Source organism: Micrasema longulum, unplaced genomic scaffold (assembly GCF_059751315.1).
Source record: "Micrasema longulum isolate JH-2025_06_02 unplaced genomic scaffold, ASM5975131v1 h1tg000392l, whole genome shotgun sequence".
In the NCBI taxonomy this organism is placed as follows: Eukaryota; Metazoa; Arthropoda; class Insecta; order Trichoptera; family Brachycentridae; genus Micrasema; species Micrasema longulum.
The window spans coordinates 266,094-286,598 of NW_028277593.1; the positions used below are offsets into that span (position 1 = coordinate 266,094).

Sequence of the window (20,505 nt, forward strand, 5' to 3'; positions counted from 1 at the left end):
AAACGCGGGAGAGAAGAATACTCGAGAAATAATAAATACTGAGGTATATTAAGGCCTATTATGGCAACCTTTTCAAATAAATGTTTGTCGCAGGAGGCAAAATTAGCAGTTCACAATGGAGTCTTGGTGCTAAACCGAATGAATATGAGTGAGATATGGAATTTAAAAAAAAAAGGATAAAAGTATGGAGAATACCGTCGAAATGCGATCTCTCGGGCGATTGTGTGGTAAAAATCGTGCACTATGTGAGGCTGAGACAAGCATTATCGACAAATTTAAGAAAGGAGCGCTGCGTTGGTTTGGACATGTAGAGCGAATGGACGGCGAAAAGGATTTACGATGCGAATGTTGATGGATGCATAAAACGAGGGAGACCGAGAAAGACATGGCATGACTAAATTCAACAAATACTTGAAGACGGACATGTCAAAAGTTGGAATAATCGGCGTGCGTGCATGATAAGACGCATAAATGTAGAGGAAACGAGGTCTGTATGCAAAGACCGAGTGATATAGCGTTCTATCCTCTCTGCCTACCGCTACTAACTAAATATTATGTTGTAAGCCAAGTTTTATTAGTAACATTACAGATTACGCAGGAATAACAGAAAAAGTAATAAAACATTTAAAAATGTTACTACATAATGAAATGAATTTCATTGACGGATTTAAGTATCTCTGACAGTACTTATGCGGGTAGCCGCATATATTTTTTTAATAAGCCAGTATTATTATTGAAAATATGTAAGATTTTGATTATAAGTCAATAGAGTTTAATTGAATTTAAAAAGGTAGAAATATTTTACACTTTAAAGATCTGTTCGGAAAAATGCAACAGCATATTGCGCGCACAAGAGTTTCCGGCAACTGACAGCTGCTGAATATATTTTACATGACTCACTATAGGACAGGTATTTATTTGTCAGATGCCTTCATAATAACAAAGCTTTACCATTGTAATGTTTGTAATATTTATCGAAAAATTGTTGCAGGAATTAAATGATAAAAATGGCATAAAACGAATACTTTATATTGCATTATAATCATGAATATCTTTTTTTGGTATGAGAAAAAAATAAGAATTTCGCAATGTATTTTCACCAAATTACTCTGGCTGTCATTCTCTTGTCATCGACCACTATGACATGGTGTATGGGAGTATGCATTATTTTTTGTCGCATATGAAACCAATTTTGGCAATGGGCTCTTGATTTAGTTGAAACCAGATTAAGACAATGTTATTTTAGTATAATAATACCAAACTACGGGAAAGGGGTGGGGCGTAAACGATTTATACGTATAAAATTATGAAATTAGCTTTTGAAATTGTACAACGACCGAACATAGACTTAACCTGCAAGTTGAGTAATGAAAATGAAGAAAAATATATTAACGTCAACACGAAATGACCCGTAGATTTGAGCGTATTATCTTGTGAACAATAATGCCTTTATATCAATACATGTCATTGATTAAAACTACTTTCATTCAGGGGTAATGAAGAATGAAGTGACATTTCCTATACATGGAGCAGAGGACTTACCGCGCGCAGCGCGTCTAATCTATCCTTCGTCATCTTTTACCGATTAAGATCACACACCGCGAAAACGTTTTTCTTTATAACACAATCCCATTCACAAGATTTTCCATCGAACGGCACTAAACTAAGTACACGGCCACTACGCTCGCAAAAATCGATAGGCTTCTTCGGACTTTGACTACTCTGCAGTGGTGCAGATGGCGCTGCGCATGCCCGAGTGACGTCAAACCCCGTCGGTAACGAAGAAAACTTTGAAAAGAACTTAATTTTAAATTTTTATTAAAATAATTGGAATAATTTAAAATATAGCTTTTAAAATTATATTTTACAATTTACACCTAGTTTTTTTGTCTTTCTACCAAATATTTAATATGAATAATTTTTTTTATTAATACAAGCACTATTTTGACACTCTGGCATAGTCCGTGTCCGTTAACCGTCCTATCAAGGGAAACGCCATTGTGAACCGTAACGACTATTAGGAGCTCTGTATAAAATCGCCTATTTTCGCTCCAATCTCCAGTGTTTACGCGGTTTTATAAAGGTCTTTTTAAATGTTTATATCATTCTTCAAAACATCTTATTTATTTTCGTCCTATGTTGTGTATTTACTTCGTTATTTACGTTTATATACGGCACTTTCGTACGAAATTCCTATGAGACGCATTTAGAGCGCCATTTCAATAAAAATTCAATCGCTTGATATTACCTAGATTTGCCGTTAAAACTTCAAAAGAATTCGTGTGATTGTGACCTTTTTTTTGATATTTCGTTATGTCGCTGTCAAGTGTATCTTTCAAAATAGTGTTGTGATTAGTCATTGTTCTAGAAAAGTCCTTGAAAATAATTTGTCATTTTTTTCATTATTTTACAGAAGCTTAAAAAAACCGATTCGCGATGGCTGAACCTGATATGCCCAACTTCAAGTGCGTGCTCGTTGGTGATGGAGGCACCGGTAAAACTACTTTCGTTAAGAGACATCTTACCGGAGAGTTCGAGAAGAAGTATGTAGCGACCCTCGGAGTGGAAGTGCATCCCTTGGTGTTCCACACCAACAGGGGTCCCATCAGATTCAACGTGTGGGACACTGCGGGCCAAGAGAAGTTCGGTGGTTTACGAGATGGCTACTACATCCAAGGACATTGCGCTATCCTCATGTTCGACGTTACATCAAGAGTGACGTATAAGAATGTACCCAACTGGCACAGGGATCTTGTCAGAGTTTGCGAAAACATTCCAATTGTTTTGTGTGGAAACAAAGTTGATATCAAAGACAGAAAAGTAAAAGCCAAAGCCATAGTGTTCCATAGGAAGAAGAACTTACAGGTGCGTTTCCTACTCGTCTTGTTAAATTGCCTCGTCTAATATTTAGATGAACATCTTACCTCTAACTTGCATCATAAATGCTTAGCATTAGTAAATTAACGTTTAATCTTTTCACCTAAATTTTTCATAGTAAAACTTCTTTCCTTAGCCAGCGGCTTCAAGTTGCCCGTTATTTTTTTTATCTGATTTGCATTATGAAGCTAGTGATAGCCATTATTGTTTGATGTTTGATAAATATTTTTGGCTTTCCATTTAGAATAATTTCATAACGGTATTTTCACATTTTTATTTTATTTTGAAAATAAGCCAAAAAAACAAATGGCACTATTATTTTTTCTGTCGAACATCAGATAAATTTTCAACAAAGGTTTAAAATATGCATCAAGCCGACGAACGACACAAATGACATTACCCACGCTATACTTCGCATGAGTTGCACGGAAGATTTATTAGAAGCGTTTTCGGTGGGGATGACATATGATATGAATGTGACATGATGCTAGCAATGGGCAGTTTTATGTCCTTTTTTTAATAATTATAATTATGATTGAAAACTAGGTTTTTTGTGCATTGATAGTTATGTAATCATTAGAATAAAAGAAATCTGCTCTAAATGTATTAATACATTTTAATATTAATTCTGATTTGTGTAAAGACCTTATTGGGTAATTCATATATCGCCATATTTATGAAAAATCACATCACGGACGCTTTACTTTGTTATACATGTGCAGTAATATTGTAGTTAAATAATTTTGCAATAGAAAAATCGTCCACCTTTTTCAAAAATTGTAGTTTGAGTCATTAAATTTTGTTCAAACTGTTATCAACTCCTTATAATAATATAATTTAACGTGTGTTTTTACTGTTACTCATCTCTAAAAATGTAAGCTTATGTGACATCATTTTTGTTTCATAATCAAATGTTAGAAGTTTTTGACCTGACATGTTGTACACTGTCAAGACTAAATATTAATTTGTCTTATATTGTAGGACTTCCATAAGCTCTTTTTTGTAAATTATATTACGATATTGATAATTAAAAAAAAGATTTTTTTTACTTCTGATTAATATAGTCGTTTGCTTCTAAACCTCTCCACAATGGATTTTTGATAAAATCTAGAAATCACAAAAAACATTTTAAAACACATTCTTAATCAAAATGCTTCATTATTTAAACAAAATAAATATGTTGCTTGCATTGATATTTCAGAAAACGGTAGAAGCAACATTACGTCGGATCATAAGAAATTACAAAATGAATATTATTTTATTAAGGGATTTGCTACTGACATTATTTGAGCTTATTTGGGACAAACCGGTGGTGTCCCACGAGATTACTAAAAATATAGTGATTTAAATTTCTCAAAAATAGTGCCATTATTTAAAACCTTCAAGTAAATTACGCCTCTGGCTAATAGAGTCGGTCATACGGACAAAAAAACCTAACCAAAAATTTGGAACGCTTTTGTTCTCTGCAATAGAGCTTTGGCTCAGCCCTTTAAGGCTTCTCCAGCAAATTATTACTCTGAGATTAAAACACTGTCAATATTTTTACAAAATGTGTCTTCTAAATTATGACATAAAAAAATGTATTAAAAATAAAACAATTATACACCAACCGCAGCCCATCTTGATAATTTTTGTTCCATAAAGGTCAGATGATCAGTCTTACGCTTCAGGTGTCGGTCCAGGGACTATGAAATATTGCAGTGCATTTAAAAATAAATATTTCATATTGACCGTGTCGGGAAAACCCTGCACGGTAGGCAAACGTGCTGACCATTTGACCCAAACAAGATAATAATTATAAGCTGAAATTATTTTAAAATCAAAATTAAATCTGTTCGTTACACATCGTAAGTCCTAATAATGTTTAATGTCTCGAGTTTAACTAATTACTGAGATAAATTGAAAGTATTGTTTTTTCTCTGTAAAATTACATTCAAATGTAATTTTATTTATTTATTTATTTATTTATTTATTTATTTACGGACAAAGTCCATTATAAACATTACAATTAAAAGAAATTTTTACAAAGGAATAAAAAAATATAAGGAACAGAAATAAGCAGCAAAGACAGATGATAGATTTTTTAGATTAAGTAAAAAGCATAGGCTAACTATACAGATTCTTTAGCTGATTTGTAAAGAAAGACATCCTTACACCATAATAATCAAGATCTTGATGATCGTTCACCCGCCTGATCATTCTGGGCAAAGGCGACTGTGCACCATAATTGGTCCTGTAGTGACCGAGGAAAAGCATTTCATTATTTCTTAGTCTACGGGTGGGAACGTTAAAAAGAATCTTTTGCAAAATTTCAGGGGCATCAATGAGACAGTTCATAATTTTATACATGCAGATTATATCTGCAATGCATCTGCGTTTTTCAAGACTTGATATGCTTAAAAACCTCTCCATATCAGAATATGAATAGTCTCCTCTTTCCAATCCCATCTTCCATGCAATTTTTCTTATAAAACGATGTTGAACTGATTCAACTTGATATGAACAGCATAATGAGGGGACCAGATTACAGATGCATATTCAAGAATAGGGCGAACTAAAGAGCAATAAAGTGTTTTAAGTGTAAGCATACTTTGGAAATCAGACGTAGTTCTATTAATAAAGCCTAAAATTTTTAAGGATCTGTTTACTATATTATCAAAGTGTTCCAGAAAAGTTAGTTTATTATCTAGGATCACTCCAAGATCTCTTATAGAGGTGACAATCGAAAGAACTTGGCCATTAAGTTTATAATCAAAAATAAAAGGATGTTTACATTTATGGTATGAAATAATTTTGCATTTATCGATGTTAAGTTCCATGTTATTTTTTAATAATTTTTTTACTATAGAGGGGTTTGGAATCAAACTATACAAATTTTTTTTTTATAGCAACAATCTTTGTCATAAAACTTATATTCTAAAATGATCTTTTGTGTTGAATAAAAAATTGAATATTTAAAAATTTCTATTCCAGTATTATGATATCTCCGCTAAATCTAACTACAACTTTGAAAAACCTTTCCTGTGGCTGGCAAGGAAGCTGATCGGTGATCCTAACCTGGAGTTTGTGGCCACTCCGGCTCTCGTACCTCCCGAGGTACAGATGGATCCGTCTTGGCAGAAACAGTTGGAAAGGGACCTCAAGGAAGCCCAAGAAACTGCTCTCCCGGAGGAAGATGAAGACCTGTAAAGATTCCAGACCCAAATGTTGTCCCCAAATTGATTTTAATTCTCATTTTGTATGTCAGCAAAATTCAAGACTGCCGACTTACTTTAAATTCTTCACCGCAAGCTCTGAATTTGAAAAATTGTTTGTCCACCTTTTATTTTTTTGTTTTACACTTCTGTTTAGTTTGTTATTGTTTTGAGGCATTTTGTTACGATGGTATTCAGTTATATTGTAGTGAAATCTTCTTGCTCTCATTAATTTCTCCCAATGTTTGTAATAATGCCATCATCTTTAAATGATCTCTTGTTTATTACTTCGTGTTAATTTGATATTATTATCCTTATGTAATAATTTTGCCGAATAATGAATGTATTACATTTTCTTATTTGTTTTTCGATATACATATATTATTTCGACTAATATTTTTGTGAGGTGAATTAGTAACGAGTATTTTAATACTGGCAAGAATGTTTGTATTTTCCTACATACGATGGGCCATGCTGAACAGCTCATAAACGGTAATTCCTAACCGCATGTCAAAAAATTGACTACATAGTAATTAATTGCTACATTTGTGGTCTGTTCAGCATGAAATTTTAGGTTAACATAGTAAATAAGTCTGATGTAAAATTTGTATTGGAATGAGAAAATTTAATAAAATGTCATTAAATTTAATTCTGCGTCTTTTATTTCAAAATATAAATATATTGCCTTCCTTGGCGTCTGGGTGCTGTATGTACCTTTGACCATAATAGAAAAATCCGTGGTACCACACTTTACTCTAGAATCAAAGTAACCTCGCTTTTTGCTGGTCAGTAGAAAATAAAATGGTTAGGTTGATGCAACAGTTAAAATCATGCACCACTTTTTTACGGGGTTCTGTGTGTTAATATTGTAGAATATCAAAATTAGTTTTGTAATAATAAATACATAATGTAGCCCCTAATAACATAATGGTCACTTATTTTTAATGTGAAATAAGTTAAATCGGTAAAATTGTATATTTTGGCCATTTGAAAAAGACATTGATCTTAGTTCAAATTGTGAGGACACTGAAATACATTCAATTCAAAATATTCAAAGTCCACATGTGAAATAGTGGAAAAAATAATAAGAACTGTAATGTGTAGGGTTCTTTTCCAAAACCGTGGTATAAGAGACTCAGAGCATGTACTAAAAGGGGGATTATGCTCCAAATTAAAAAAAAACATGTGAACAGTAAAAAATAACTTATTAAATCTTGATTTGATGATTGTTTTCCTCATCACTGCTCAATACAACTAAACTAAATCATTTTCCGGTTGAATGATAATATGTATTATCTCCACTCCCTGAAACTTTTTCATCATTTGAGCTTTCTGCCATCTTGAAATAGTTATGATTTTAGTTCGCTTACTGTTCCTTATAAGATTTTCTATTATGGATAGAGACAATTTTCCAACTCTCTTTTTCGGCTTCTTTCAGCGGATGGGTCTGCATTGTTTTTAGAAGGTTCTAGATTTTTTGCTAGTCTTGGCCTTCCTGTAATTTCTTTAAAGTCAATTCTATGATTTCATAATTTTTATCGCAGTTCTTCTCGAAATCAATTGGAATGCCCGAATCAACTTCTGGCAAATCTGCCTTGCCAGTTTCATCTTCCATAAATAAAAATCTTGAATGGCCTGAATGCTCATATCGTCAAAACCGTCGCCTCTGATCGATTTCATGCTCTAATATTAGAATAGGCATACACCAACAATTTCATTTTCTGATGATGTACATACATCACATACACAACCATGCTATGAAAAGCTGTGTTGTAGGAGGTTTGCTGAAAAATTTCAATAGTGCTAGAGCGAATCTGTGTTGTTAAAGACCATGATTATATAGGAGGGTTACTTGTATATCCTCAAAAGATTATACTCCAAGTAAAAACTGTACTGGAGTTGGTAATCTTTTACAGTACTTTGTTTTTTACACCACAAAGTAAGCGCGAGATATTTTGCTCATGAGCTGGTACGATGCAACAGCTTTTGCGAGATATCTCGCTCGTGGCCCAGGAAATATATCAAATGGCATATTAAGTAAATAAAGGTAATTTAAAACCTTCCTGAAAAAGCAAATTGATTGTTTTCACATTACTTTTTTTGTAGGAGGATTGTGATAATAAAAAACAGAATAACGAAAAAAACTATTTTAATTTTTCATAATGCTGTCCATGGTAAAATGTTACAATTGAATTGAATAAAAAATACACAATTTACTTCTACTTTACATTGAAAAGTGCATTTAAACAGTAATACTCTGACTTAGCATATTATACAATTATATGTTTTAGAAAGTGGCAGCAATTATTCATAGTGAAGAAGGATTGTTTACTTTTTATTTTAAGAAGTTAGAAAATCCAAGTACATTCTTCACTTGTTTAGAATTAAGTCGGGGCATTTTTGGATAAATAAACTTCAAAGTTGATAACTATAAAGAAATGCATGATACAACTAATAAACTATTCTTACAATATAATTCATATACAAGTATTTAAAAATAAGTTTACTGCCGAGCAGCCTTTTCTCGGCCCTTCTTTCCTAATGAGAGGCCAATGCGATCCTGTTCTGACAACTTTGGTAGAATTTTAGTGACTACTCCGGTACCCAGTGTGATAGCTCCATTTCTCAGTGTGAACCTCTGTCCCTGTTCCATGACCATCGGTTTCAACAGCTTTAAGAGTAATCTAGAAAATAATATCAATATTTTTAAATACAGATGACCTCGAGGGATTTATTTATTTATTTATTAAAGATTTTATTGAAAGTAAAGATAATTCTGAAAATAAGGGGATATGGAGGTCGAAGCGTTATTATTTAAGCATTTTGGATTCTAAGCATGTTTCATCTTGTAAAATCCAAAACAGTGACAGGGAGAATTAATAAAAAAAATGCCCGTGAATAACAGGCCTGCCTCTTTTGATTTTACAATTATTTTATAAAAGAATTACTGAAATATGAAATTAAACATGTTTTATATGCATGCCAAAAAGTTATTCTTTCTATTGGATTTTTTGCTATTGTGTACATATATATTGAGAATTAATATATGTAAAATCTTTAAAAGAAAAATAGCCGGCCAGGACCAGCAATTCCCTTATTTGGAGCGGTAGCAGTCGAGCAATACAAAAGTTAAGATGAGATTTCTTAGGATCTGATAATACGTTTTTCATCTGTTACTTTTTACTTTTACCTTGCTTAAAAAACCCTGAAGTAGATAATAATGCTTGAAGCAGCAGGTAAATACATAGAGTAAAATAATGTTATTTACTTGGAATCTTCTCCGGGCATGACCATCTCCTTGTCGGGAATATTAACTTGGGCTGAGCAATCCCAAGTCTTGGAGAACATTTGCAATTGGAAGAAGGAAGTAAATGGTTTGGAGCGACCGCCCTCTTCTTTACTTAGGATGTACACCTGGGCTTCAATATTGTCTTCCGCATGTACAGTTTTGGGTTTAGCCATGACCATTCCACGTTTGATGTCTTCTCTCTTGATTCCTCGGACCAGGGCACCCAGTTGGTCTCCCGCCTGAGCCTCATCCAAAATCTGATGAAACATCTCCACACCGGTGACGGTGGACTTGAATACCTTGTTGTAGCCGACAAATTCACATTCAGTGCCCTTCTTCAAGACTCCTGCAAAATAAAAATAATATTTAAATTAATGGTGTGTGTAATATATTTCCCACCAGTGACTAACGACATAGAGAATGTCCAAACTGTTATTCAATATATCAGAGCATGATGAATATATGTACCTCTTTCCAATCTCCCGGTAACGACAGTTCCCCGTCCAGGGATAGAGTAAACACTCTCCACGGGAAGTAGGAAGGGCTTGTCCAGATCTCGGATTGGAGTGGGAATAAAGCTATCAACTTCAGCTAGTAATTTCAATATGGCTTCAGTGCCTATTTCAGGATTCTTTCCTTCCAGAGCACACAGAGCAGAACCTGTAAATATACCACCATTACTTTTTAAAAAAATATTTTTAGGGTACAAGGAAATATTTTTAAATTTTTATGTAATAGGCTAAATTTAACCATTTTCATTGTGACATACATTTTATTCATATCATTAATTATAGTGCATACACACTCATAGAGTCCGCAGACAGGGATTTTTTTTTCCACTATTAAAAAAATATATAGGCTAGTGATTTTTATACGAGAAATGAGAAAATGTAATGTTTCATAGTATTAATTTTTTAAAACAAAAACAGACGAAGAAGATCAATAATAATTATATATGTAGTGGTAGATTTCAAATACCCAGGGTTAGAAATATATTTGGATAATTTATATAGCGCCAATTTAGTGAAAATCACCTCAAGGGCGCTGTACAATAAATAAATATCCCAGCACGTCTTGTAGCTACAGAGCGTATGGACGGTTGGGATTCTAGTTCCTTGTCTCCAATTATGGTATATTACAATTATGAAAAAGTGATTATGATATATAGGAGCTAGATTACAGAACGTCTTTCACCTACAGAGCGCATGGACAGTAAGAAATCTAAACCCTGCATTTAAGGCAATTGCCTCAGCCATTACACAAAAATTTGTTTTTGGTTTGCCATCTCGCTGTTTCTTTGTAGAGGTAGGCAGAGAGGATAGAATGGCTCACCACTGTGCAAACAGACCTCACTTCCTCTACATATTTTCATGCACACATGCCAATTTTTCCAACATACACCACAGGAGTTGCTATATATTTAAATATAACGTTACTGGTGAATATCAAGGAAAAACTTTCAAGACAAAATAACCTTTAATGACGGGGATTTTCTCTCCATCGTAACCCATTTCTGTGAAGAGTTCCCTAATTTCCATTTCTACAAGTTCAACCATCTCTGCGTCAGCTGCGTCCACCTTGTTGATGAACACGACAATGTGGTTGATTCCAATCTGCTTCGAGAGCAACAAATGCTCTCTGGTCTGGGGCATTGCTCCGTCGGTAGCGGCAACCACCAAAATGGCTCCATCCATTTGGGCAGTGCCTGTTATCATGTTCTAGAAAGAAAGAAAAAATAATCATAGAGCTACAAACATTAATGAAAATAAGTTCCATTTCAATTTGTATGATTTAAAATCTTATGTAAGCATTGAAAAGAATACGCTATTTTTTCAATCTGTGATTTTCAACGAGGAATTTCTGCTAGTGCTATGGGAAATTTGATATAAAAAAAAATCTAAAGTAAAAATCCTGCAAAAGGAAATCGAGTGGAGATTTGTCGGCCTCATGGTGTATCGGTTATTGCGTTTGCCTGGCATTAAATAAATTAACGTAATAAAAAATATATTTTAATAAAATAAATATCCGATTCACCCTGTGTTATTATATCATACCATGTGGACTTTTGCCATAGAGTGATATGGGCCATCATGTGATTTCACTCAGTGGGCTCGTGGTTTGCGTGTGTACAGCAGAAATAAACTTTTTATAATTTAATTAAATTAATTTGAGTATGTCTTAACCTATGTATACTAAAACTGGACTTTAACTCTCTCAGGATTTCATCTAAATAAACTAATATCTAAACAGAGATTAAGGAAATTTGATGACTCGAAATGATAGTTCGAAAGCCCTGTAAATACTTCTAAATATAAAACTTTGATTGGTGATATGGAAATCAAAAACAAATGGTGAATGTTAAACAGTATGTAATCTGATCACTAAAACCTGTAAATACCTAGATTTTTACATTCCCTAATAATGGAAATAATTTGCTACATATATTGTCTATGGGTGCCATACCCTACCGATACCCCACCATACACATAAGACTTGTGCCAATCTTGGAACGGGTATACCTACTTAGATAGATGCAATAAAAACGAATATGGAAAGAAGTATATGTTTTTTTTAATGTATACATTGTATTTTATATTTAAAAACACGTATTTTTTTTTTTAAATACTAAATAAATATTTTTATTATTATTAATAATTCCTTATTTCTTTCCATTTCATATAAAACTTTATTTTCCAAATTCCCAAATTAAATCAATTCTGTTATGCAATATGAAAATAATGGTTTGATAATGATTTTGATTCATGTAAAGTAAACAAACTTGAAATGTTCCTTTACCTTTATGTAATCTGCATGTCCGGGACAGTCCGTGTGCCCGTAATGTCTATTCTCTGTTTGGTACTCCACGTGTGCAACATTAATTGTGATTCCTCGAGCTCGCTCTTCAGGTGCATTATCAATTTCTGCATAATCCTTTTTTTGAGCCAAGTCCAAATCAGATAAGACTGAAAACAGTTGGTTTAAATTTGAGAAAAAGGATATGTTTAAATTTCTGTGTCCGTGAAGAATACATTTCTGTGTGTGAAAAACTTATTTGACTATAACCTTAGTGTAATAACACGTTACTGGTTAATAGTCGCCGATACATACAAAAACCACTCTATGATTATCGACCACGGAGTTAGCCAAAGTTTACAGCAATATAAACAGGCCGTAGGTACTCAGGTCGAGAATTGCAAGCGCAAACTGAAGCCATCCATTACACGTTTTTGTTAAGCAAAAATTCCAAAACAAAAATTTGGAATGCTGTTGTTCTATGAATCATTACTCTGAGGCTACTACAGATGTTCGAATATGAATAAGCCATTGCAGTAAAATGAGTTGAATTTATGTAAGTTTCGATTGTCGGTTGCAACATTGCGTTTGTCTAGTACCGGCGTTTTTATCTGAGCAGAGCGGCGCTCCGGCTCTGGTCGGGAATAAATATTACTTTTCAAAAATATATCTACTTAAGCCTTTTCAAGCAATTCGAAATAACAACAGATGTATTTATTGCTGATAACTGGCAAAAGTCTTAACATGTGTCCCCCCCCCCCTACCCTCTCCCATTTCCCCAGCACTTCACAAAGTGGTGGTGGTGCGCTCTGGTACTTTTTTTATTTAGGACTACTCCACTGCATAACGGTATGATCCGCCTCCAAACCAGAACCAAACAGCTAAGGGAAGGTAGCCCCGACAAGAAAATCCACCAGAGAAGGCAACAGGAAACCACTCTGGTCATCTTTTCCCAGGAATCACTACGTTGAGTACATCAATTAGCAAACGTCCTGGCTGCGTAATTAAAAGTAGCGCAGGACAGAAATGATTTCGCTGCAGTGATTGCCAACGTCGGGGGGACCCGACGAGGCCCCGGAACTAGAAGTTTCATAGAATAACTTTGTAAAGCGTTTTTAAGGTATTTTATTAATAAAATGGTGCTATGTAAGTTATCCATAATAGTAATAGGTATGTGAGTCAATAAATCTTAAATCTCACGCATGTTTGAATGTTGCTTACACCCACATCAAGGGTTATTCTTATACAATCAAAATGTATTTGAAATAATGATAGGTTTGATAAATAATTACCTTTAGTAATAGCTGCTGTCAAAGTGGTTTTGCCATGATCAACATGGCCGATAGTTCCTACATTGCAATGAGGTTTATTTCTCTCAAACACTTTTTTCTCTGCAAAATGTCTAGTAAATAGTCCAGTGCTGGGTGCAAATATCTTTGAGCATAACTGGGAAGTATATGGGAATGGTCCTTGCTTGAAGACCAATCTAAGTGCTAAAACAGATTTATTATAAGTAAAGTATTAATAAAAGAAAACAATTATTTTCAAAATGTACCCAAGATTTATTGCTATGGTAATATGAAATTGGGTATAAAGTAAAATTAAAAATTGTGTATTTTCAAGATGCCATTGGAGCGAACGACGCTTCATTTTATAAGAATACCAAAATATCATAAATAAAAGTATCGTGCACAATTATTTCGTCTATTACATCTAAATAATTTAAGCGTACATGGGTACTTCTGTATAAATTTCATCTGATGAAATTACTCAAGTCGTCTTACGGCGGAAAATCCATAACCTAAAACTACATTCTAACCCCGGCGAATTCGACGAGTAATAATTTCTAAATCTATTACAATTTACTTACATGGATTGATTAGTTGTTTAGCTGTAAATAAAGTTGTCATTTTGATGAAAAAATAATCAATTATAAAGAATTTCGAATCCTGAAAAGGTTTTGATTTGATTTAGTGAACTAGACGGCGAGAGGAAAATGTTTTTTCTTTTTTCTGTGGATTTATTGTCGTTGATATGCGAATTGACGATGCGAATTTTCTACCATTTTACTTATAGATCCAATCACGAGGTTTCTTTTATAGAAAAGCTCTACTGCTATTGGTTTAATCATGTTCTCCAGATATTTCTCATGGATTTTATTTTATTTCGTTATCATGGTATCATGCGAAACCTCTTTACACAGTACTAACCTACGGATCATACTAGCGGGGTTTATTGTTTATAGTTTATACCGTACGATTTTATTGTTTTATCACAACAAAGTTTTAGCCATTTTGATCCTTATCTTTGTCTTACCTACTTCAACGTCATTTTGCATTAAACATAAGGAATGTATTATTTAAGTCCGTGATTGACATTTACTCGAAATAACCACTTAGATATCATGTATCATACTATACATAATGAGACGACGATCAACAACTATCAGATTAAGTATTCAAGGTTCTAAACGGGGTCAGTACAGTCCCCTGATAGAGCTGGAAATTTTTCAAGGCTTTGCTGGTCCAAGACACAGGACGAGCAACTCATAGTTTTTTGGTATCGCATAGGATGCTCGCACCGTACCTACCTAATTATTTTTTTATCAAACAACTTTATGTGCTGTTTAAAAATCTCGCATGCTGCACTGTGCACCTTTCTGAGTAGCACTTGAGAAACCGCAAAGGAATATTAGTTTTTAGATTTTACAAGGTATGGATAGTAATATTATTGTAAATACTGAGTACCTAGTCCATAGCAAACAATATCGCACATGACTACATAATCTATTCATGGTCTGGACGTCCTAGACGTCCGCTGGCTGCTGATTGTTTGTCAGCAGTTCATGTAAGAACTTCTGGACACGTAATTTGGGAGGATGCACAGGAGATAGAAGCTGACAGAGATGCCTGGAGGCCCTTTGTGGACACCATATACTTCAACAAGGAAGCCGATATGAAATGTTGATGATTCACGGTTTTACTGAGCGTTAAAAAGATATTTTAAATAATATTTAAGAAGTAAGATTATTTCTATATTTATTCAAATCAGCTCTGCTCTTGTTTGACAGACTAGGTAGGTACGGAATCTATAGGGGGGTTATCTTTAGATTTAGTTCGTGCTGCTATAAGTGTATTTTGAAAAGTATCTTTATTTCATAATGTAGTGTAGGTGGTTACCCGATTTTATAATATCTTCTGTGTAAATGTATCTACAGCACACTACATGCAGTGCACACTCGCCAATAAGGAGAATTCATGCGTTTGCAAATGAATACGCCAATGATATAGTAGACTTCCATATTCTGTTCTCAATTTTTTTCCCTCTCTGTTGCAATAAATTTAGATATAGATATATTTTACATAACACTTTTGAATTTAAAAAGGCAGTGTATTTTGTAAATTTAAATACCTAAATAATACTATGTTGATTTAAATTGTCTACCATTTATTTAATCATATCTATATTCTTAATTATTATTTTCTAACTTGTTCTCATTTCAAGATTAATTTAATATAACTGATGAGAAAAAATGCATTTCTGTTCTCTCCACTGCAATATAATATGTATGAAAAATAAATATATATGCATACCTCTATATATTTTTGTAATATGTAAAAATGGTTTTTATTTTTTCTTATTCTTTTTAATTAATTTATATTTTTTTGCTTCTTTTGTGTAAAATACATGTATGTTTATATATTTATATATGTAAAACATGTAAAAGCCTACAAGGCTAAAAAATAAATAAAATAATGATATTACAACTATTAACTATTTATTTATTTTATTTATTTATTTATTTATTAATTTACACGCCCTACGGGCTTTTACATATATTGGAAATTACATTCAAGTGCAGCAGTGAAACATAAGTATGTAAATTTAGTTAAAATTAAAGATAACATAAGAAAAGCGAAAAGATACAATAATAAGTAAAAATCAGGAAATGTACCAACATAGGTATAGGGTACATAGAAAAATATTTAATAAATTTACATATGAAAACATACACACATACATATACATACATATAAGTTTATACATAATTATAGAGATACATGAGAAAAAAAAAGTAAACAAAGAACAATATTAAGAAATTTTATACAAATTAATATATTTATTAACCTTTTGAATACTTAACCTATATTTATATAAAGACAGACGAAATATATCAACTTCACCATACTCGTTACCTAGCCGGTGTAGTCTAGGTATTGGTGAATTGTAATAATAATTGTGACTGCGGAGATTAAAAAAATAACGTTAGCTGCCGAGTATTTCGAACTGGTACTTTTAAGTTGATAACATTAGTTAATTTCGGGACGTCCAATACGCCATTTGCTATTTTCTATAAATTTAATAAATCATTTATAATTCTTCTTTTACGAAGAGTTGACATATTTAGTGTATATAATAAACTATCGTAATCAATATTTTCAGTGGGTATATTAAGTTTGTAATTGATGAATCTAAGGAATTTACGTTGTACTCTTTCTAACTTTAAAATATGAACATTGTAATAAGGTGACCAAATTGTTGAATTGAATTCTAAATTACTTCTAACCAAGGCAGTAAATAGCACTGTGAGGGTAGTGATGGAATTAAAATCCTTTACAGTTCGCTGCAAATATCCAAGACATTTCATTGCCTTATTAGTGATGGTATCAATGTGAGGAATAAATGTCAATTTAATTACACTTTTAGGTAGGTACCTATCAATTTTGATCGATCAGAGTTTGAAACAGCGAGCTTTGAGCCGAAACCACCGGTTTAGTCTTTTATTTATGAACACACGAATTCTTATTTTTATTTTCTGATCTACATTGATGTTATTTGTGTTTTGAACACAGAATACAGGATAAATGTGGTTATATAAATAAAGATAACGTAAACCATTTCCTGCAATAAGTATCAAAACAAATAGAAATTTCGATACAACTCCAAGATGTTAGCCTCCTATAAATATCGTATATATTTGAAAAATAAAAGAAAAAAAATGTGATAACAGGCAACTATTATTTTTAAGGTAGGTATCTAAGCACCCATTTACTTTTTGAGGCAACATTGACAAATTATTATTTAATTAGATCATAATAAAATTTAACTTGCTATCTGGTTTTAAGTAGATAATTGCTCGTAATAATATTTTCATAAATCAAAGGGCAATGCATTAAAATATTATGGATATGTCTTTTTTTCATATAGTTGATATCTCATCATTGTTATCACCTTATATACACACCTAATGGTGGATACGGAATAGAAATGGGCATTTCGGTTTTTTTTATAAAAAAAGGCAATAACAGTTTCACAAATTAAGCCGTTTCGTGAAAACGTTTTAAAAAAAACAGTTTAGTGCAGTGAATAACCCCCCCCTCCCCTCCCCAAAATTATCAATTTAAGTGCCTATATAAATGAATTTTTTGGCTTCCCATTACCCTAATCGCATTAAAATTTATGTTACGAATTAAAAAAAAATAATTAAAGTCAATTTCCGTTGCTCAATTTTTGATAGTTAAGAAACAAAAAATACTCATTTTCTAAAGCGTTTTTTCATTTTTAAAATTATTATTTAATGTACGAGTATTTTATAAGGACCTTATTTTATGAAATAACATTAATATTTTTAGCGTAAAACTTTTGTTAGATGCAAATAGAGACCTTTAAATTCACAAAATGTCATTTCATATATACCTATAATAATGTTTTCATTCGGATTATATGCGTATTATATGAACTTAATTATTCATTTAACATTTCTAATAAATTACCCACGTTAAAATACGTATTATTATATTTAAGAAATTGTCAGCGCTAATTATTTGATGCACAACTTTATTACTTACATTGTTTATGCGAGCTTACACTAAAATTGCGCCACTTAGTAAATTTAGTATTTCTTTTATACAAATGGCAGAGTCAGCGTTTTACATAAATTGTGCCCTTAAGTGCCTCATTATTGTGTGTGAATTCCGACAATATTGTATGGAGTTGGGATGAATAGTGGAAAATTTAATTAATATTAAGAGTCGGGCTGTGGTCCTGTGGCTAGTATCTCGGACTCACGGATCAATGGTCCGTGGTTCAAATCCCACTCTACCCCAACTTCACTCCCATTTTCTAATAGTGAGCTATTTACAACTCATTGAAAATGGCCCTCAAAATTAAATATTTGGGTAAATCATAAGAGCGTAAATATTATTTTTATTATTTTTTGTGAGTGCGGCTCACACAGCCAGAGTTTCGCTTTTCAATTTATTTTGTCAATGGGACCTAATGAAGAACTTTTAGGATTATTGCCACTGAAAGGTCAAACACGTGGCAAGAATATTGCAAATTCTGTCATTAAATGCAGAGAAAAACATCATCAGATGTGCCAAAAAGTACAAAAGGGGCGAGGAAAGCTTTAGTTTATATTTCGAAGGGAAAAATTGAAAACGAGATACTTGTTTACCAGTCACCAAGAAGCAATAAGCGCGTAGACATTTCCAGAAAAAAAAATGTTTTGAAATTGGTCGCCACAATTGTAGTTAAAGCTCTTTATCATCTCCAATTCACGGAATGTTTACAGATGACGTCATACATCCCGTTTGTCCAACAGAGCGTGAAACGTCTTGTTTTTCGGATAATTCAAAATACCTGTGCATTTTGAAACCATTACAGAAAAGTTATCCGACGTCGCACGAAAAAATATTAATACCGTTACCTTCGTAATTTTTGTCTCATTTGAAAATAAAAACAAAAAACAGTTTAAAGACCCAATAGTACTGCTGATATTTGGCTCTTTTGATTAATAAGTTTGCCGACCACTGGTCTAGGAAAATGGTATTAAAGGATAGGAAAAGATGAGAGATTAGGAAGAGAATAGTGATGTTTCTTCACTCCTTTATAAAGTTTCTAATAAGAAACATCTTTGATAGTAGATGGAAGATGATTCGACAGACGAGTTTTATGACTCAGATCAAGCCAGTAATAATAAATATAAAAGAATAAGAACAATATGTAATAACCAATGCACCATGGTACTAATTGTACCACGCTTTGTGTATTAATTTGTACGATGCGTATGAAATAGGCCTTTGGTATTATAATGCCAATTTTTTACAGGTAGCTAAATGCGAGATTATTATATTTTGTCAATTTAAATTTAAAAAAAGGTTAACATATTTTCTTGTCATTTTTGTAATCTATTGTTATTTTATATTTAATGTTTCTACCTCTCAAATGGAGTAAGATGCTTGTGTTTGGAGAGCGCGTTCGTTTGACAATTATTTACAATACATACTTTTTTGTGTAATATTTATATAAAAAATCATTTACGATAGGCCAGGAGGCCTAATTACAGTGGTGAATTTATGCGAGTATACCTACTTAACATTGATATTTCATGATACCTACCTTAGTAATATTTCATTACAAACATCGATCAATACATTAGGGAAATCAGAATAGAGTGGGTTTCATTATTATTGTTTAATTTCGATTTGAATAATTTTAATATTTTCATATTCTTTTTTTTCTGAAAGTAATCGATTAAATTATTTTTCGTAAAGGATACTGAGAGATAGTGGTCTACGAACCAATACAGATGTGGTAAATATTTTTTGAAAGTACACATGTACACAATCAGTTGTTTAATTTTTTTCACATTATAAACAATGATTAATAATAAAAATAATGTGACCTCACTGGGGTTACCCCTGCCGAGGACACTTAACAATATACTTCATTTTTCTTTTTTTACATGTGAGAATATACAAATAACATAATATACGAGTACAGAGATAATTAACAAAATGTTCAAACAGTTTTAAACACTACGTATTTATGTTCATATTTAATTTATGTATACTCATATTATTTATATTATAAAACGTACAATAAGAGAACAAAATTTTAACATAAACTATACATTTGTGGAGCAGTTGAATCAACATTGGTTTGGGCAAATGAGGCAATCCATCTAACTTCTACCCAGCTCCACTATCCATTTTTATATAGCCTTTTTGAACGTTTTCTCGTTACTAATGGTTTTTTAATGGACATTATATATATATAACTAACCCAAGTATCGAGGTATACTTATAGTTTTGCACTTATAACATAAAGTATAAAAAAAAAATTGAACCGCTCTCATATCAAGTTGAAGAAAATCACATGCGTCGTTGTTCTACGATCATGACACTATTATGTATGTAGAGTATTATTAAAGAAATAATAATAAAATAAAAAAATATTTCGAATTTCTTGTGGTTAAAAATATCACCAATGTTTCAGATAACGTATTTAAAATACTCCACCATGCTTCGGGACGAAACCGCGAAAATGAAGAAAGACAGTAAAATCCTT

The 20,505-nt window shown here is 32.4% G+C and overlaps 3 protein-coding genes across 3 annotated transcripts in view; 1 reads left to right on the forward strand and 2 right to left on the reverse strand.

Annotated features, from left to right (window-relative positions):
- LOC148281941 (syntaxin-1A-like) overlaps positions 1-1,758 on the reverse strand; it is a 208,196-nt gene extending 206,438 nt beyond the window's left edge. The window contains exon 1 of the mRNA XM_088225867.1: positions 1,543-1,758. Coding sequence (XP_088081993.1) covers positions 1,543-1,575 — 33 coding nt within the window. The 5' untranslated portion in view covers positions 1,576-1,758. The remainder of the gene's footprint in view (positions 1-1,542) is intronic.
- A 221-nt stretch (positions 1,759-1,979) lies between these two features.
- On the forward strand, positions 1,980-6,720 carry Ran (RAN, member RAS oncogene family). The gene is made up of 3 exons (XM_088225869.1): positions 1,980-2,083; positions 2,414-2,865; positions 5,851-6,720. The coding sequence occupies exons 2-3, from the start codon at positions 2,437-2,439 to the stop codon at positions 6,064-6,066; spliced, it is 645 nt and encodes a 214-aa protein (XP_088081995.1). The 5' UTR covers positions 1,980-2,083; positions 2,414-2,436; the 3' UTR covers positions 6,067-6,720.
- A 1,483-nt stretch (positions 6,721-8,203) lies between these two features.
- mEFTu1 (mitochondrial translation elongation factor Tu 1) lies at positions 8,204-14,158 on the reverse strand. Its single transcript, XM_088225868.1, has 7 exons — positions 14,024-14,158; positions 13,446-13,646; positions 12,157-12,323; positions 10,835-11,078; positions 9,829-10,020; positions 9,340-9,706; positions 8,204-8,755 (listed from the first exon to the last, which is right to left on the reverse strand). The coding sequence occupies exons 1-7, from the start codon at positions 14,061-14,063 to the stop codon at positions 8,575-8,577; spliced, it is 1,392 nt and encodes a 463-aa protein (XP_088081994.1). The 5' UTR covers positions 14,064-14,158; the 3' UTR covers positions 8,204-8,574.
- Positions 14,159-20,505: the final 6,347 nt, after the last annotated feature.

Excerpts from the sequence above, each read along its gene's own strand:
- Ran (XM_088225869.1), top strand. The coding sequence starts at position 2,437 with ATGGCTGAACCTGATATGCCCAACTTCAAGTGCGTGCTCGTTGGTGAT. Across the intron at positions 2,866-5,850 it reads ATAGGAAGAAGAACTTACAG|TATTATGATATCTCCGCTAA; the intron begins GTGCGTTTCCTA and ends TTTCTATTCCAG.
- mEFTu1 (XM_088225868.1), bottom strand. The coding sequence starts at position 14,063 with ATGACAACTTTATTTACAGCTAAACAACTAATCAATCCAT. Across the intron at positions 13,647-14,023 it reads TAAACAACTAATCAATCCAT|CACTTAGATTGGTCTTCAAG; the intron begins GTAAGTAAATTG and ends AATCTGTTTTAG. Across the intron at positions 9,707-9,828 it reads TACCGGGAGATTGGAAAGAG|GAGTCTTGAAGAAGGGCACT; the intron begins GTACATATATTC and ends TTTATTTTGCAG.